This window comes from Phycodurus eques, chromosome 17, assembly GCF_024500275.1.
Source record: "Phycodurus eques isolate BA_2022a chromosome 17, UOR_Pequ_1.1, whole genome shotgun sequence".
Lineage (NCBI taxonomy): Eukaryota > Metazoa > Chordata > Actinopteri > Syngnathiformes > Syngnathidae > Phycodurus > Phycodurus eques.
In genome coordinates, this window is record NC_084541.1 from 717,701 (window position 1) to 736,216 (window position 18,516).

The 18,516-nt window shown below is 43.7% G+C and overlaps 2 protein-coding genes across 3 annotated transcripts; one reads left to right on the forward strand and one right to left on the reverse strand.

Annotated features, from left to right (window-relative positions):
• Positions 1–2,095: 2,095 nt before the first annotated feature.
• On the reverse strand, positions 2,096–10,100 carry LOC133415598 (uncharacterized). 2 transcript variants are annotated; one of them, XM_061701744.1, is made up of 5 exons: positions 9,752–10,100; positions 7,379–7,652; positions 7,176–7,291; positions 6,856–6,898; positions 2,096–4,043 (listed from the first exon to the last, which is right to left on the reverse strand). In XM_061701744.1, exons 1-5 carry the CDS (start codon positions 9,919–9,921, stop codon positions 2,367–2,369), a joined length of 2,280 nt encoding a protein of 759 aa, XP_061557728.1. In that variant the 5' UTR covers positions 9,922–10,100; the 3' UTR covers positions 2,096–2,366. The 2 variants fall into 2 exon arrangements, with proteins under 2 accessions (XP_061557728.1, XP_061557729.1); XM_061701745.1 differs by lacking the exon at positions 9,752–10,100 and adding an exon at positions 8,365–8,523.
• A 375-nt stretch (positions 10,101–10,475) lies between these two features.
• On the forward strand, positions 10,476–18,253 carry c17h11orf54 (chromosome 17 C11orf54 homolog). The gene is made up of 8 exons (XM_061702385.1): positions 10,476–10,630; positions 10,704–10,802; positions 10,882–10,955; positions 11,045–11,146; positions 12,379–12,555; positions 14,863–15,012; positions 16,778–16,894; positions 17,842–18,253. Exons 1-8 carry the CDS (start codon positions 10,564–10,566, stop codon positions 18,004–18,006), a joined length of 951 nt encoding a protein of 316 aa, XP_061558369.1. The 5' UTR covers positions 10,476–10,563; the 3' UTR covers positions 18,007–18,253.
• The last annotated feature ends 263 nt before the right edge of the window (positions 18,254–18,516 follow it).

The following is an 18,516-nucleotide window of genomic DNA, read 5'->3' on the forward strand; positions in this document are numbered from 1 at the left end:
ACAAGTGTGCGATTTGGCAGTTGCAAGAGTAGTGGCAATACTTCTTTCTTGAGCACTTGTCCTCATTAGGGGTCTCGGGAGAGCACAATAAACATTTTTAAGGCTGTAGTGGGTCATAGACCATAACTATGAGAGTGGCGCATTTTGATGACAAACTATCTCTGAAAAGGTTTGAAGACGAAGAAGAGTCACCTTTTATTGTCACGAACATTGCACAGGAAATGTGTTCTCTGCACTGGACCCATCACAGTGAACGCATACACATGGGCATGTTAGTGGGGCAGGGGGTAGCTGAAGCGCCCGGGGAGCATGTCTCGCTCAAGGACACCGCAGCCGTGATGTTGGCGGATGGCCCGCTCGGGGTCTTGAACCTCGCTCGAGTTTTAGCACAGCTTTACTTCTTAACACTACAGCCTTAATTAGCATAGAAACTGCGTAGGATGCACATTTTTCAATAGCAGCCTCGTTTATTACGGTCCAGGAACCCATAATTATATCCTTATTATCCATCCATTTATTTTCTATGGCACTTGTCCTCATTCGGGGTCAAGGGTGAGTGAACTGCCCTGGACTGGTTGTCAGCCCATCGTAGGGCACATATAGACTACAACCATTCACACTCACGTTCCTACCTATGGACAATTTAGTCTTCAATGAAACTAACGTGCATCTTTTGGTAATGTCGGAGGGGGACGCATCCTTCTTTCTTTTCAAACAAATTGAATTATTCCAAAACGAATACAAGGTAATAGTTTGGGCCATATGGACTTGTACACAATAATAATAATAATAATAATAATAATAAAAACAATTTACTGGATGTCCATTTTTATTGTCGTCTTGTTGCCTACAGTGGATATAATAAGTCTACACACCTGATGAAAATGCCAGTTCTTTTGTGCTCATGTGTATCATTTAAAACCTTTTTCCAACATTGTGGCCTATCAGCTGTACTACTTAATTGCGGGGGTGAAAAAAGCCTACAAGAACATGAGAACTTTGTTTGGGCGAAATCTGAAGCTCTTGAAATCGTGGCAATTCGCTGTAAAAGAAACAAGGTTAACAGTTTAGCAGACGTCCTTTGCATGCTGCGAAAGCTCGCATCCTACTCAACGAACTGCGCTCAAACTCAAACATAAACCGAGCCTAAACATTAGCGACTGTCATCTTCTGTACAACAAAAGACAATGGGCCTGATTCACAAACCGTGCGTACACACAGATTCGCTTCAATCGTGCATACGCACATTTGACGCTCAGATCTGGGATTCATCGATATGTTCAAACTGGTAGAACGTCCTCAGACCTCGCGTACGGAGGAATAATGCAGGATCAGCTTTCAAAAGAACTTCTTTTACCCGTGATGCAAGACTTCTTGAATGTATAGTCATTCATAAAAAGAGTCCTAATTTGAACGCTAGACTCAAACCAGGAATTTGCCAACGGGTCGACTGATATTACCTGTATAACCACGAAAAGGGCCCTTCTCATCACGTTTACCCTCGTTCCGTTCAACTGCTTGCAATCTGTGCATTTACGCGGGTGTCCCGCTGTAGCTGTCTGCGTGCAGTATGAACATGTCAGTCAACGAGCAGGAAATGCGATTGGACCGCTCACATGTCTTAGTTTCTTTCCAAGGCTTCAGTATTGTTTCTAATCCCCCCCCGGTTGAATTGTGGCGTACTCCCGTCAGCACATGGCTCATATATTTTCTGTCGCTTCCACTGAACTACAAATGCTGCTTTGCTATATTTATATTTATATTTATAACGTATACAGTGTTTGTTCATTCACAGCTCTTCAATTGTTTTTATATAGGTATAAATGCATAAGTCCTATGGTGTGCTGATTCATATTTAGCATGAGTTTGAATGTGATTGGTTGATTATGAAGACAGTCACATTGCCAGTTACAAGAGGTTGTGCACACCACATTCTCAGTTGTCTATTTGTATTTGCCCTCAATAAACTAGTTTATAAAAATGTCATTGAGTTGTACAGGTTGTACTGTAGTTCATATCAATGGTCTTTTTTTTTTTTTTTTCATGATTTGTCAGTCTCATTTTTTTATATCACAAAAAAAGCATTTGCACGGGGGGGTGTTGACTTTTTATATTCACAAGATGGACACCTTACCCTAATATAGGCGTGTTCATGAAAACATTGTTGCTACAAAACAAACCAGAAATACATTACCGGAGACAACCACAATGCATCGGATCAGGCGTCGTCCAAATGTTTACGATGACAAATCCTTCTATCACTGTGTGCGAGGACCGCTTCTCAGCTTATGACCACTTTTGGTTTGTTTTGCTTGACACAGCCTAAAACGCACACTTAGAAAAGTGACTCGGTATCTGGTTGGGTGCTAATGGATTTTTTTCCTTCTCTGGCCTTTTATGCTGGACAACCTCTTCAGACAAGAACCCCTCATCAAGCGCAGCAGGCTTCCGTGCTGCCTTTTTCTCTTCTTCTTCTTGTCTTTCAAACCATCTAATGGGTTATCTTTGCGCATGTTCGGTGTTTCCTTATCAGAAGCGGCATAGCCGTGAGAACTTCCATCATGGCGCACTTGATTCGGCGATAACGATGCGCGTTTCTTCTTCTTGTAAGCGGTGACTGTGGAGTTTTCAGATTCTCCAGTCTCAACAGGTGAACTCCCCACTGTCCGACTATGCAGCCACCCCTTATTTTTGTTCTTTTTCGTTTTGAACTTGTGCTCACCAGGTTTCAAATGTCCACAACCATCTGCACTTTCCTTTCTCGCCACTTGACTGTCAGTTCTCCTCGTCTTACCTTCCAATCCCACCTCAATGGCGTCCGGCAAAGCACAGTTTGATGATGCACCCTCAAAATCCCGTGCGCTCTCGTAGCTGGCAGACTTCTTTTTCTTCTTCTTGAACCTAAAGTGTGAGTCCGCCTCCAGGGCACTGCTTTCCTCCACATCAGCAACAAGGAAGGAAGAGGTTCCACTGGTTTTCTTTTCCCTTTCAGACACCAACTCATCATCTTCTGGGATCATTCTGCCGGATTTTTTCTTCCCGTCCTTGCTTACCAGTTGCACCTCTTTGTCTTCAGTCGTTTTCTTCGTTTCGTCAGCAACACGTTGGGTCTCGTCTAGAGTGTCAAAAATGTCTGTGACGGACGCTCTCTTCTTCGTCTTCCTTGTACTTAGAGACAAAGGTGCGGCATCACTGGAAGATTTCTCGCCATTGCTATCTTCTTGAGCTGTATCAGCAATCTTCTTGTGTTTTCTGTTTTCAGTTTCTCGAGGGTCTGCAGTAATGTGTAAACTCCCAGGTTTGTGACGTGATCTCTTTTTTTTCTCCCCCCCCCCCTGCCTGTTATCATTTAGAGGTTCGCCGACTGCACGGAACAACTCTTCAACCTCGCCTCGTGCCGTTTTCTCTGCAAAGTCTTTGTGGCTGAGGGAAAACACAGCATGTTCTTTTACGCTGAGGTCAAGCTGCGAGTTAACCTGCTCATCGTGTCTGGTCTTTTTCACCGAGGCGAGGTCTCCATCCGCTACGCTGTCTTCTGGCATCGGAGTGTCGGCAACCTGTAAAAAGTTGTCCCTTCTGTTTTCATCATGAGCCTCCGGTGCAAGTGCATTTTCATCTGTGGTTTCCACGGTTACGGACGTTGCAGCAACCCCCTCAACCTCTTCCTGCCCGGACTGCTGATCACTCCCTTCTCGAGACGCATTGTTCTGTTTTTTGAATAGCGCACATTTGTTTGTAGTCTCTGCATCAACGAGTTCTTGTCTTTCTTCTGGGATAGGAATCCTCTTGCTTCTCGGAGCAGGAATGTTCCAAGTTGAAGGGGAACATACTGCATCATTCCCGTCTTCCACCAAAGGCATACTTGATGTGGGCACTTGATATTGCAACTCATTACTCATACCGGACATTTCAACTATTTTCTCCCGTTCTTGAGTAACAACTCCTCCCTCCTGCTGATGCTTCCCCTGCTTGGTACCCCGTGGTGGTGTGCACCAGGGTTGCTGCTGCTTTGTTTTGGATTTGGCCAGAAAACATTTTTTGTCCTGCAACACAAAAAATAGGATTAACCCCCTTTCACTTCGGCGTTACGTTCCAGACCCACCTGCAATAGATGAAAATCCATCATATAGAGAGACCATGTAAAACAACACTTTTGTAGTACATACTTTGAAAAAAATAATAAAATAAATAAATAAAAACTTTTTAAAAGACACTTTTTCTAACACTTTGAAAAGCTACTTGAACACACACAAAAATGTGCAAGCAAAATATTGAAAATACTGTAAAGTATTGTGCAAAAGTATTGGCCACCTTCTCAAATTCTTATGTTTTTGCACAGTTTCCCCACTTTAATGTTTAAGATCACCAAACAAATGTAAATATCAGACAACGATAACCCAAGTAAACATAAATGCTGTTTTTAAAATGGTGATTTTATTTATTAAGAAAAATAAACTATTCAAAGCTAGCTGGCCCTCTGTGAAAAAAGTCAGGGCCATCAAATCAAAGTTTTAGGTTAATTTTCACTCATCCCACCTAAGACTGATTACCTCCCATTGACCTGCTCAATTAAGAAATCGACAAAATCAAGTCGGACAAAAGATCGAAAAAAGCTGCAACAAAATGACACGATCCAAAGAAATTCCAGAAAAGTCGAGAAATAGAGTAATTGACACCATCAGTCTGGAAAGGGTAACAAAAGCCATTTCTAAAGTTTTGGATTACAGCGAACCATAGGGAGAGCCATTATCCTCACAAGGAGAAAACATGGAACAGTGGTGACCCTTCCATGGAGTGGCCAACCTACAAAGACTACCCCATGAGAAGACCGATGACTCATCCAGGAGGCCACAAAGGAACTCAGGACAACTTCTAAAGAACTGCAGGCCTCCCTTGCCTCAGTTAAGGTCAGTGATCATGACACAACAGTGAGGAGGAGACTGGGGGGGAAAAAATGGCATCCATGCCAGAGTTCTGAGGCAAAAACCACTGCAGACCAAAACCAACATAAAGGCTTGACTTACTTTTTCAAAAAACAAACAAACAAAACATCTGAATGATTCCCAAGATTTTTGGGAGAATATTATATAGACCGACGAGATGAAAGTTGAGCTTTTTGGAAGGTGTGTGTCTCGTTACAACTGGCGTAGATGTAACGCAGCATTTCAGAAAAAGAACATCCTACCAACAATCAAACATGCTGGTGGTAGAGTGATGGTCTTGGACTGCTTAGCTCCTCCAGGACCTGGACAACTTGCTGTGATTGATGGAAACATGAATTTTGCTCTAACAGAAAATTCTGAAGGACAATGTTTCGTCATGAGTTTGTGACCTCAAGCTGAAGCGCACTTGGGTTCCGCTGCAGGGTAACGATCCAAAACAAAACAGCAAGTCAACTTCTCAATGGCTTAAAAAAAAAAATCAAAATGAAGGTTTTGGAGTGACCTAGTCAAAGTCCAGACTTGAATCCAATTGAACTGCAGCGGCATGACCTAAAAAGGCCATTCATCCTCAAAAACCCTCCATTTTTGCTGAATCCAAACAATTCTAGGTTAGACGATACACTCACACCCACATTCACTTATAACAATTGTACACTTATCCAGGAGGTCACAAAAGAACCCAAGAAAACCTCTAAAGAACTGCATGCCTCCCTTGCCTCAGTTAAGGGGAGTGTTCATGACTAGGCAAAAATGGCAGAGTTCCAAGGCAAAAACCACTGTCAACCAAAACGAACCAAGGCTGAATGATTCCCAAGACTTTTGGGAGAATAGTCTATGGACTGACGAGACGAACGTGGAACTTTTTGGAATGTGTGTGTTACATCCGGTGTAAATGTAGCACACCATTTCAGAAAAAGAACTTCATACCAACAGCCAAACACGGTGGGTGTATTGTGATGGCCTGGGGCTGCTTTTCTCCTTCAGGACTTGGACGACTTGCTTGTGATAGTTGGAATCATAAATTCTGCTCTTTATCAGAAAATCCTGAGGGAGAATATGTAGCCTCAGTTTGTGACTTCAAGCTTAAGCACACTTGGGTTCTGCAGCAGGACAAAAATCCAAAACACACCAGCAAGTCAACTTCTGAATAGCTATACATACATGCGCCTTTAAGAGGTGCGGCCTGGCGCAGCGGCATGTGACGTCGGCAAGTGTGCCTGTAACTATCGGAGCGTGAGCTGTGGTCGACAGCACCTCCTGCGTGAGTGAGTGAGTGCATTGTGTTTACGCGGTTTACTGTCCTGGCTTAAAACTGTATCAACGACGGTTGCTCTCTTTTCCGAGGGCTTAACAGTAAGTATACTGTAAAAACCTATTTAGAAAAAAACACGATTGCCTTAAAAAACGTGATATAGAAGAGGCACTAAAGACGATTTGCGATATAGTGAGGGAAGACTGTACATGGAACCTCTAAATTGGGTCACAATACATTCTGAGATGCTGATTGAAACTTTTTCCCCCCCCATAATGTAAATAAAAAAGTTCCTGGGTCAAACTCTCGCCATTATAAACCCTTCATTAACTTGACAGGATTTTTCTTTTTCTACTTCACGGTAATACAAGTTTAAAAATGAGCCGTCGGCTCACCGTTGATAAGACTACACATTTTGTCTCAACTTTCATGACAATGGTGAAGTCAGTTTATGTCACGTATTGCATTTCACTTTTAATATTTGTATTTGTCAATAAGTTTAAAAATAAGTTAACCACCGTCAAAAACGAAAACCAAACACGCTGCCATAGATTTGTCAATAAGTGATGGCACGTGGTTGATGCCTCAATCGTATTCATCTTTTCTCGCGTTAATTGAATCTTTTTCTTTTTTGTCAAAAGAGAGTGACAGTTTGCTTACCACCACTTTGATGTCCTCATGACTAGATTCGTCTTCTCCATCTCTGCAACAGTACAGATATTTTGCAATTATGATGAACACAAATATAAATTGCTCTCTTTTCCATAATTAAGAATCAGAGTCTGCGGGAAAGGCTCCCCACATGGAAAAACAAGGGGTTTATTTATTGGGAAAATGTGTCCATATCTGTATTGTTATCACTTCATTTTTTTCAAAAATAATCCAGCCACTTGAAACTCGGAAGTGGGAGCTCCTACTGTACATGGGAGCTCAGGGCATGTGACTAACACACAAGTTTAAAAGAAAAAAAAAAAACTCACTGTGTAAGTGGTGATATGTCCTCATCATCTTGGTCAACTGTTGGTAGAGCCATCCAGAAATTATTTGTTGTCTGCCACAACTTTACACATTTAAAGAAGCCCCCTATCACATAATTCTGGAAAACGAAAAATACAAAATATTGAATGAGCGTAAAGGATGCAGAATGTTATGCTACAAGGACGAACCATTGGACATTCCTTACATGGAGTCTTATATTGTGTCTGTTGTTTAAATGGGTGCCTCTGTGCCAAGGTCCCGTGAGAAAAGAGAAGTTATAGTTTGGTAACTTGAGCTTTCGTTTCTTTTTGTTTGTGCTCATCTCGTGGTTATCGTCATGTCTTTGAGCGGACGAAGTCATCCCCCCGCTGTCCTCTCCCTCGGTGGCGTAGGTGCGCTGTGATGATTTGCGCCGTCCGACTGCTCTCGCAGCCTGAGGCGCTGGCTTCTGTGTGAGAAATAGGCTGTCTCCCGAATCGCTGCAAAGACGCATCATCACAAATTCACATAAGTTTGCAACTAAGGAAGCTTTGTCATTTCTGTGAGATCAGGGTCACTAATGCGGTGATTCGCAACTACTGTGTAATACACTATGGTTTTTAAATGCTCTTCCACGAGACGGCAGAAGATACCATCACACTGTATATTCATATGATGCCATTCATGGAACTGCATAGCTTGATGAGCAACTAAGTAGGCCCAAATTTAACACTCAAGTCAGTAAGTACATTTGCGAGTAATATAAAACGAGATCATCATTATTTGAGTATACAGCGGTATCTTCACTTACGAGTGCCCCAATTTAAGAGTTGTGCAAGTTACAAACTGTCCAAAGTTTAAAAAAAAAAAAAATCTGATGATTAATGCAGCGTTAAAAAGTACTCTAATTCCCTAAGACCTGACACCTTCCTCCACCCGTCCCAACCTGCTCGGACCCGTTTCTTCACTTCCTGACCACACTCATCATTCCTCTGGACTGTCGACCCCAAGTATTTCAAGTCCTCCACCCTTGCTATCTCTTCTCCGTGTCGCCTCACTCGGCTCCCTCCCCCTCTCTCATCCATGCACGTAAATGATGTCTTACTTCAGCTAATCTTTATTCCTTTATCTATCTAACCTATCCATCGCCAATGCAAACAGGAAGGGGCTCAGGACTGATTCCTGATCCCTCACACTTCGAACAAACCTCACCGCTGTCCTGCCGCCCTGGTACATGTCCTGTATTCTTCTCACATACTTCTCTGCCACTCCAGACTTCCGCATGCAGTACCACAGTTCCTCTCTGGGTACTCTGTCATAGGCGTTCCTCTCGATCCACAAAGACACAATGTAGCTCCTTCTGACCTTCTCTGTACTTCTCCATCAACATCCTCAAGGCAAATAATGCATCTGTGGTACTTTTTCTTGGCATGAAACCATAGTGCTGCTGGCAAATACTTCTCTCCTGACGAGCCTCCGCTACTCTTTCCCATAACGTCATTGTGTGGCTCATCGACTTTATTCCTCTATATTCTACTATTTTTCCTTATTACAATTTTTTGGGGGGCTGGAACAGATCGTCATTTCAATTGGGAAATTGAATTTGATATACCATACAGTTTATCGGGGGGGTTAAATTCCGGAGCACCCCGGGAATAGGGGTCATCCGCAAAGTAGCGTGCACGCACTGGTGTAATTCCTTTACTGTCCCCCGTGTCGGGCCAGTCCACACTTAACGTGAACAAATCTTAACGTTGCTTCATGTGACGAAACCGCAACCAATCGTCACGTCGGACATCTTGAATTACGCTCCCTTCCCCATCTGAAAACATCAGAAGAAAATGCCTCATATTTGATATTTTATGGACGTTCAACGTTTTCCTCTCCATATGCGCTCCCAAGGGGGAAAAAGCTTAACGTCTCAATGTCACAAATCTGCGACCGATTGTCAGCGAAATGTATGTGGCAATGTCCGGCTCGAGGGCGGGCCATATTTTTCTTGATTTCAGAGCCTTATTTCACATACACGGAGATTTTTTTTCCATTCCTATTTGGCAGGCTTTTTGAAACCCCTCTTCTGTGTGGTGTGTCCAATTTACAAGAATTGTCTTTGTCCTCTTAATGACTATACCTCTGTGCCAAATGTTTAATATTTGTTTAAGTGTAATTTTGGTGAAGAGCCTGAGTCTATTTTATTTACGTTTCTTCATTTATCTGAGACATTTTATGTATTGTTCTACATTGCAATGCCAGTGCATAATATTCTTTAGAATTAAAATTTATTGTTATTTTAAAAGGATGTACTTGAATTATTATACTCTAATATCATGATAACAGTAGCATAAAACAATTATGCTATTGTTTATTTTGATAGTTTTTAGGAAAATATATCCTAAACAATTGCTATCGTGACAGGCCTATGTTCATTTACGAGAAATTACTATATATATATATATATATATATATACATACATACACACAGTTGTACGATTTAAACTGGTAAAATCAAGGTAGCACTGTACATCCGTGCTATTTCTGTTGGCTTGTTTGTCATTAGGTTTGTTCGAATGTAAAACGTGAAGGCTGGGCAACACTGTACCTGTCGACTTCAGTGGGGCCTTTTGGATTTTGGCCCTCGAGATGCTGCGAGATTTCCTTCACACAATCAGGGTGCGACTTCTCCAGGGCGGCGTGGCCTGATTCTGCTGATATCAAGTCAGCCAAGGCGCCGTCCCGAGTCAATCCAACATCCGTGGTTATTTCTGACATTGGAGGCTTACTTTGAATCGTTATTATAAATCCTAAATCTACTTCATACCGGACATTAGCACAAACCGCTGAACGATCTCGTCGTACTCGGGAGTCAAATCATGGCCAAAATTAGGAAAACATTGCTCAAACGACGGACGACCTGTTTAAAAAAGGAAATTATGCACTCACAGCTTCACACGTGTTTCCGGATAAACCAGGAAGTATTTCTAGCGTCATCATGTGACTTCCTAAACAATCGCCAAAGACTCAAAACCAAGTCAAGAAATACCCTTCAATAGGTTACTTTTGTTTTTAGTCAACACGTTAGGGTCAACATGTAATAGCCCGAATACAGACTCCACTGGACACGTTTTTGACGTTCCATCCAAAGAAACAAAAACATATTAACATTTAGAGATACACGAGCGCTAACAGCAATACGACCGATGGGCAAAATTGGTTTAATACATTTTAGGCATACCCTTGTTCCGCCGGCGATGACACACGATAAGGGAAGCCTCTGGCTCCTTCTTTTTTTTTTTGTTGGTTTTTACTCTTTGCTTGTACTTTAGTCAGACAGTTTCTCTGCAAACTGGACAGTACACACACGTTTCCATTTCCCCCCCCGTCTCGTCAACTAATTTGCACTTCCATACAGTCATGGCAGATGCTAGCAAAACTGAAAAAGCTAAGTTGTACGTCCCAGACCTGGAGGAACTGCGTGCCGGTAAGGACTTGAACTTTTATGGACACGGTTAGTGGTCAGAGGAGAGAATCAAAACGATGATTGCCGTTTGCAGTATTACAAACAGGACTGGAAGATAACTTCGCAGAAGTTAAGGTTAGTGTTGTGGAATGTCCCGATCTCACTGAGGAGCCATTCAACTTTCCTGTTAAAGGTGAGATTATTTTTACACAATGACACACATTAAAAATCCATCCAAATCAATTCTGTGCACTTTTTTTTTAACGCCATAGGTTTGTGTGGAAGTCCTCGGGTCACAGATGTGGGAGGAGTGCCTTACCTGGTCCCTGTGGTTCAAAAGCACAAGGTAGAGTACTTTGGTCCACAGCTCAATCCGATGCCTCTGACTGATGCCTGTTGGTATTGTCCATTTGTTCCATCCCATTTTCTCATCAGGAGTATGACATGAATGCTATAGCAAAGGAGCTGGAGCTACCGGGAGCGTTCATCCTCGGTGCAGGGGCCGTTTCCTCGAGGATCGTGGGGATGAATGCGGAGGTACCCTCGATATTGTATGCGCGCTAAATGCAACTGCGACCCGTGACGTCAGCACTGCAGTCCCTGCTCATTTTGTATTACTGCCTTCATTTCACACCTTGCAGTCTAGCCTCCAAGGTCGGGTTTGTTTGCATTTTAAAACTCCCTTTCGCACATTAGATCACTTTTAAAAGTTAGTCATCGTAATAGCTAACAAAACACTAACCTATCAGTGCGTACGGTGACACTTCAGTCGTCCTACTGCTTGAAATGTAATTCTGCTTCATTCACATAACCTGCGCATACCCGTCTTCTCATGTTGGTTCTTGTTTTTGGCTCGTCACAGAAACCCACAAAGCCAAAGGGGGAAAAACGCATTCACACAGACTTCATCTTGGGATGCTCGCTCAACTGAGGTCTTGTGTGACATCGTGCGTGACGGCGCTCCATCTTTTAGAATAAGCCAAAGAAAAAGCAGACTTAATGTTCGGTGTTGCGTAGGTAATACAGTAGTCCAAATAGTAAAATTGTATAGAATAGGCTTGAGAAACCTTCACATGGCAGTGGTTAATGTTAATATGTCAGACTCGCAGTCGAGGGGTCCCGGGTTGGAATCTAGGTAAAGTTTGCAATTTACCCCGGTGCTTGTGTTGGTTTTTTCTCCAATGACTCCGACTTTGCCCCACCTTCCCAAAACACTCGTGTTAGGTTAATTAAAGACAGTAATGAGCGCGTGAACGTGAATGCGAATGCTTGTTTACCTGTAAGTGCCCTGTGATTGGCTGACGACCAGTCCAGGGCGTACGCCGCCTCTGGCCTCAAGTCAGCGAGGTTGGGCTCCAGCTCACTCGTGACCTGAACGAGGACAAGCATTACAGGATACAAAATGGATGGAGGACGTATCGTGAAATAGTGCTTTGATAAGCCGAAAGGCGAGGTTTCATGTTCCTGGCGAAAGGGAGTCGAAAATGGACCGATAGACAAATGGATGTTACATCAAATTTGCGCGGGCCTCACAGGCCTCAGTCATGACTGCTTTGTAGGCTATGGAAAAATGGCACAGTGGGCATTATTGGAGATACGAACTAGGGGCTGACGTGAAGGAAATGACTCCATAAACAGCAGTCGCTTTATTTCATTCAAATTGGGGCTGTGCTGACAAGAAAGACGAGGCTAATTATATGGGAATATGGTTTCTCCACTTTTACATGCAGCAGATTGTGCTTTGACGTACAGTATATTTCCTATCCCAGTTGATGCCACTGGTTCTGACTGAAGCTGATGGAAGGCCTGCAGTGAACAGCAGCTACTTCTCCTCCATCAATCCAGTGGATGGCCAGTGCCTGCAAGAAAGATACAGCCGCAAATTCTCTGATTGCAACTTCGGACTGCTCGGGAATCTTTACGCTTGTGAAGGGAGGCCGGGAAAGGTGATGATTCCAGCCACGGCAAGCTGCTTGAGCCTAGCTTAGTCGTGCCGTGCGCTGCGTTGTCCGTGTGACTTTCTTCGTCCCCACTAGCAAGACAAGTGTCATTCGAAAGTTCGGCAAACCTCAGTTCCAGTGAAGTTGGGACATTGTCTAAATCGTAAATAAAAACAGAATATTTGCAAATCCTTTTCAACCCACGTTCAATTGAATACCCTACAAAGACATCTGATGTTCAAACTGATGACTGATTTAAAAATAAATCGAGAAATAACAAATGTTACACCAATATTCACTCATTTTGAATTTGATGCCTTCCATGCATTCCAGAAAAACTGGAACAGGGGCAACAAAAGTTGAGGGCTGCTCAAAAAACACCTGTTTGGAACGTTCCGCAGGTGAACGGGTTAATTGGCAAGAGGTGAGTTTCATGAGTAGTTCTAAAAGAAGCATCCCCAAAAGGCTCCGTTGTCTACCAGCAAGGATGGGGTGAGGTTTGCCACTTTGTGAACAACTGCGTGAGCAAATAGTCCAAGTTTAAGAGCAACATTCCTCAACATAAAATTGCAAGAACTGTAGAGATTTCATTATCTACGGTCCATACTATCATCAAAAGATTCCGAGAATCGGGAGACATCTCTGGACGTAAGCGACAAAAAACAAAACCAATATCGAATGCCCGTGACCTTCCACGCCTCAGGCAGAGCCGCATTAAAAAGCGAAATCATTGTGTAAAGGATATTGTCACGTGGACTCCGGAACACTTCAGAACCACTATCACCGTTATCACTTAATACAGTTTGTTGCTTTAAAACTCTACCGTGCAGAACGAAAGCGCTATATCAGCCAGACCCGGAAATTCCGCCAGCTTCTCTGGGCCCGAGCTCATTTGAGATGGACTTACACAAAGTGGAAAAGTGTGCTGTGGTCTGAGTACTCCACATTCTAAATTCTTCTTGGAAATCATGGACATCTTTTCTTACGAACCAAAGAGGAAAAGAAGTATTCAGATTGTTTTTAAGCGTAAAGTTCAAAAGCCAGCATTTGTGACTGTATGGGAGTGTGTTAGTGCCCATGGTATGGGTAACTTACACGTGTGCGAAGAGACCATTAAAGTTGAAAGGGACTTCCCGGCTTTGGAGCCACATATGTTGCCATCCAAGAAACGTCTTTTTCAGGGACGTCCCTGCTTATTTCAGCAAGACACTCCCAAGCCGCTTTCTACACGCATTGTAACCGCGTGGCTTCGGAGTAAAAGTGCAAGTACAAGACTGGCCTACAAGCCAGACCCCGCACTTTGGAGCCACTGAATTTGTACATCAAGTAAGAATGGGAAAGAATTCCACCTATAAAGCTTCAACAATTAGTGCCCTCAGTTCCCAAACGTTAACTGAGTGTTGTTGAAAAGAAACGTAATGTGACACAGTGGTAAACATGCCCCTGTCCCAGCTTGTTGGGAATGTGTTGGAGCCATCAAATTCAAAATGCTTAACTATTGGGGGGGGAAAAAACACAAGTTTAGCAGTTAGAACATGAAATATCTTGCCTTTGCCCCACAAGGGGGCGCAAAATCCCCTTACACACACACCAATGATTTACATGTCATGATGCCCATAGAAAACGTCTATTTTAATTGTTTTATTTTTTGGGGGGGGGGGGGGGGGGGGGGTTGATTCCTCTGCCACCAGAAATGCCATTCTGTGCAGCTACACATTTTGCCCACGCCACCTCTATTACTAGCGGTGTGCAGATGTCAACAAGTTCAGTTTTGCCTCACTAATCATGTGAAGTTGTTCTACTAGTGCACCATAATCTCCCTAGTAGCAAGTACCCCCTCGTCATTTTACTGGTGAACAGAAATGTCATACAGTAATGAAAAAAAAATGTCACTAGTTGTTCTAGTGTGCCCTAGTCATTCTTTGAGTTGGCAGAAATGGCAGAGACATCACTAGTTCTTTCTGCTGAATTGTCTTACTTGCAAGAACAAAGCGCGTACTAGTATATAGACAAGTAGTGCACTACAAGGATATCAAACAAAGGCTTAACCGGCTTTCCAAAAGAGAAGCTTAAAAAAACTACTGACAGGATTATGAGAAAAAAAACGCATCGTCCGTGTGCTTGTTGTCCGTCACAAACTTGCCTAGTTTCTTGTGTATGAACTCACGTCTACATAATGACTGGTTTTAATCACTAGATTCTTGTGCATGAACTTCAGCCCGATGCCACTTGAACTGGCATCCACTGAGAGCAACATTACCGGGGCCAAATTAGCAGTGCCAGCTGAGACACCCGTCTCCTCCTCTCCCCCAGGTCATCGAGGTGCGGGCACAAAAGAGAACGGGAGATCGCAGTATTGTGACAGCCTTGAGAAAAACTCTGGAGGTTCAGTACCCTGATCGGAGCCTGGCTCTTGGGGGCACCTTCATCATCCAGAGGGGGAAAGCTCAAATCCACATCATGGTAAATACGAGCATCTTAATGCAGCTATTTTAAATCACATTAAAGGGGACATATTATGGACAATTAATGAAAAAACATTTGTTTTAACTCATTAATTAAACAACCAATTCAACCATTTATCTGCCAATAATGTAAATGTTTCCTGTTACCGTCATAACTGCCCCCGCGCCGTTTTGGCTGAAGATCCAGTCACGCAAAAAACACATTTGAAGCCAAAATGGTCAACGGAGATGCAATTACTTTTGTTGGATGCACAAAGTTTTATAAGCTAACAGGTAGGGTTGGGCGTTGTTTGAATTGGAAAAGATTCCAGCTCCGATTCTGGTTAATTGTTTCAATTCCGGTTCCAAACAATTGTCGATTCCGATTCTTTTAGGGGAGAGGGTCAGTTTGCGTGGTTTAAACAAGGGGTGACCAAACTTGGTAGCGTAGACTAAAATCCATATTTGACACGGACCGTGTCGTTTCCCTGCATCGTACGACTTTGTACACTGGGTGGCGAGGCAGGAGAAGAGAAGAAGTTTCTTCTCATCTCGCAATTGCTCGTTTTCAACCAATCACGCGTCATTGGGTAGCGCCGCTGGCCACCCCCAAATCCTGAAAAATCCATTATGTTGTGCTTTATTTCCTAGCTGTTTTTTTTTTTTTTTTAACTATACAGTATATAACAACAAGAATGATATACCTTCACCTACACTGATGGATTGGTTTATTTTGTGAAATAAATTAAAGGTGTCGAAGAAGAAGAATCACCTTTTATTGTCATGAACATGCATGCATGCACGCACACACACACACACACACACACAAAATTTGTTCTGTGCATTGAACCCATCACAGTGAACACATACACATGTTAGTGGAACACACTGGAGCGGGGGGGGGGGGGCAGCATTTTGGGGTATCAGTGTCTCGCTCGAGGACACCGCAGCCGGGAGTCCGGGCGATGTTGGCGGATGGTCCGGTCGGGGTCTTGAACCCAGGCCCCCCACGGTGGCAGGCGATGATCTTAACCATTGGGCCAATTTAGGCACTGCGGTTGTTTGTGGATTAAATCATCTGAATTTATAGATTCTATTAACGTTTTACTTTTTAGTAACTTTCTACGAATTTCTTGACAGGGTTATTTATAAACGTTATTAATATCAAACCTATGAACTTGAATTTATAAGTTCTGAATTCTCCTTTCATAGGAGTATAGCTGGCACTTTCACAAGAGCGCGTTATTTTTGACAACCTCGTGAAAATAAATGTGTCCAATGCTGCCGGGACGAACCTGGTGTACAGTGGGTACGGGAAGTAGGCAGACCCCCTTAAAATGTTCACTCTATTTTATATTGCAGCCATTTGCATAAATCATGTGATTGTTAAGTGTTGCATTTATTCCCCAAAAGTTAAGACGCACGTTTGATTGCCGTCGGGCACAGGCACTTCTTTGTTGGTTTTCAGCGCGTTCTTCTTTGGGGTGGGCGGACTGCGGGCATGGAAACTAGGAACCGAAATTGTAAAATTAGAATTTCCAAGACAATCTAAACGTTAGTCTCAGTTCCAATCGATTCTCGAGACTCAATGGGTGAGTAGCGTACAGTGTTGTATCATTCCCGATCCTTGGAGTACTTTGACAAAAGCACGTCTCGTGTTATATTTCGACACGGGAACTTTTTGTTTTGTTTTGTTTTGAATTGTAGGAACATTTCATCATGTCTTCTTTAAACTAGCAGGAAAGATGGGCGTCGCGAGACTCATGCTGACTGTTTCTGCGCAGCCGAGAGAGTTCTCAGTCTGTCCGCTCAATTCCGACGAAGAGGTCGACAGCTGGCTCAAACGCTTTGAGGTGAACGCCCCGCTCATCTGCCAGTCGGTGCTTGTATCCAAAGATCCCGTGAGTAAACATCTCATCGATGAAAGCATACACGACTGTGCAAAAGTCTCAGGCCACCTTTATATTGCTTGTTTTATCGACGCCGTAATGATTACTCGGTACGGTGCGTACGTAGCTAGAATGTCTCTCGGTAAAGCACGGACCTTTCGACCTTGTCAAGGTGTATCATAAGGGTTGAACTGGGCGCGCTGCGCTCAGCGGATGGAGAATGGCTGCAGATGTGGTCGTGTGCCTCTGCGAAGATGCAGCAAAGGAATAACTGGGTGTTTTTTGACAATTGGTTTTCTTGGGCGCTTGACCAATTTCCATAGAGGATGGACGTTTTCAACAGACGAAAGACTACCGATGCACAAAGTACGTGTTTTTGTTACGGTCGGAGTCAGTCGTACTGCGCGGGCTCGACGGGTCAACTGACTAACGGAGAAGCTGCATTTGAAGATCGCACTGAGGGAAACTAAACAGACCAAAGGCCCGGTACACTGGGGCGATATTTTGTTATTTTTGTAGGAAAAACACAAGACGAAGAAGAATGCAGTTGAACAGGGTGAATTGGCTGAGGAGTCAAGACTCAGGGAGGAGCTGAGCGAGGGAGGGTTAGGATGGAGGCAAGGAGAGAGGTTAGAAAGAAAGAGGACAGGCTCAGGAGTCAGGAGGTTCAACGTGAAGTCCAAATACGTCGACACGTGAGTTAAGCAACATTAAAACACGAAGCATTTCATAGTGTGTTATTTGGAGTCATTGTTTGTTCAAAACATTTCATGACTTGAAAGCCCAAAGACGACGTTATCCGCCCCAGTGGACACGGACGGAGATCTACGTACTGAATTATTTGTCGTCGTCTCGGATGGCCTAGCGTACTGCAGCGCATCGGTTGGGACTCACCTGCATGCGTGCTGCTCGAAACGGGCAAATTGTCAGCTTCGCCGTCTGCTGTGCTTCCTATTAAGGGACTCGATCTACGTGTGGAGCACACCCACTGCTTCAGCCGCCACGGGGAAGGTGGCCACTACTACATAGATACCACACCTGAGAGCGTGCAGTACTTGGGCTACTTCGTGCCTGCTGAGTTCATGTACCGCATCGACAGGCCCGAAGCCGTCGGAAGAGATTAAAGGAGGACTCCGCTGCGACCCTTCTCAGCGTTGTGTCCATTTTGAAATCCGGCCATACGCAAATTGCAGTTTTTGTGAAACTCGAACCTTTGAATACTGAAAAAACAAACATTACAATTCTAGTCATGTACTGTATACAATGATTGTGCTTCATAATCTTTAATATCCCTCAGCATTAACAAACGAGTTCATTCTGTACCTCGTACTTAGCGATCTGTCGAAATAAAAAAATAAATACAAAAATTGGCCAACCATTCACTCATTCATTCATTCATTTCCCATACCGCTTCTCCTCACGCGGGTCGCGGGCGTGCTGGAGCCTAACCCAGCTATCTCCGGGCGAGAGGCGGGGCCAATTGCCGGGCACATACGGCATCAACAACCAACCATCCGCGCTCACGTTCGCACCTACGGGCAATTTAGAGTCTGCGATCAACCTAGCGCGCATGTTTTTGGGCATGTGGGAGGAAACCGGAGAAAAGCCACGCAGGCTCGGGGAGAACGTGCAAA

Bases quoted from the DNA above. Each gene is read 5' to 3' on its own strand.
- LOC133415598 (XM_061701744.1), bottom strand. From the start codon at position 9,921: ATGTCAGAAATAACCACGGATGTTGGATTGACTCGGGACGGCGCCTTG. The intron at 7,653-9,751 runs GTACAGTGTTGC...GCGTCTTTGCAG, and splicing joins GGCCCCACTGAAGTCGACAG to CGATTCGGGAGACAGCCTAT. The intron at 4,044-6,855 runs GTAAGCAAACTG...TTTGTGTTGCAG, and splicing joins ATGAGGACATCAAAGTGGTG to GACAAAAAATGTTTTCTGGC.
- c17h11orf54 (XM_061702385.1), top strand. From the start codon at position 10,564: ATGGCAGATGCTAGCAAAACTGAAAAAGCTAAGTTGTACGTCCCAGAC. The intron at 10,631-10,703 runs GTAAGGACTTGA...TGCCGTTTGCAG, and splicing joins CCTGGAGGAACTGCGTGCCG to TATTACAAACAGGACTGGAA. The intron at 10,803-10,881 runs GTGAGATTATTT...TTAACGCCATAG, and splicing joins ATTCAACTTTCCTGTTAAAG to GTTTGTGTGGAAGTCCTCGG.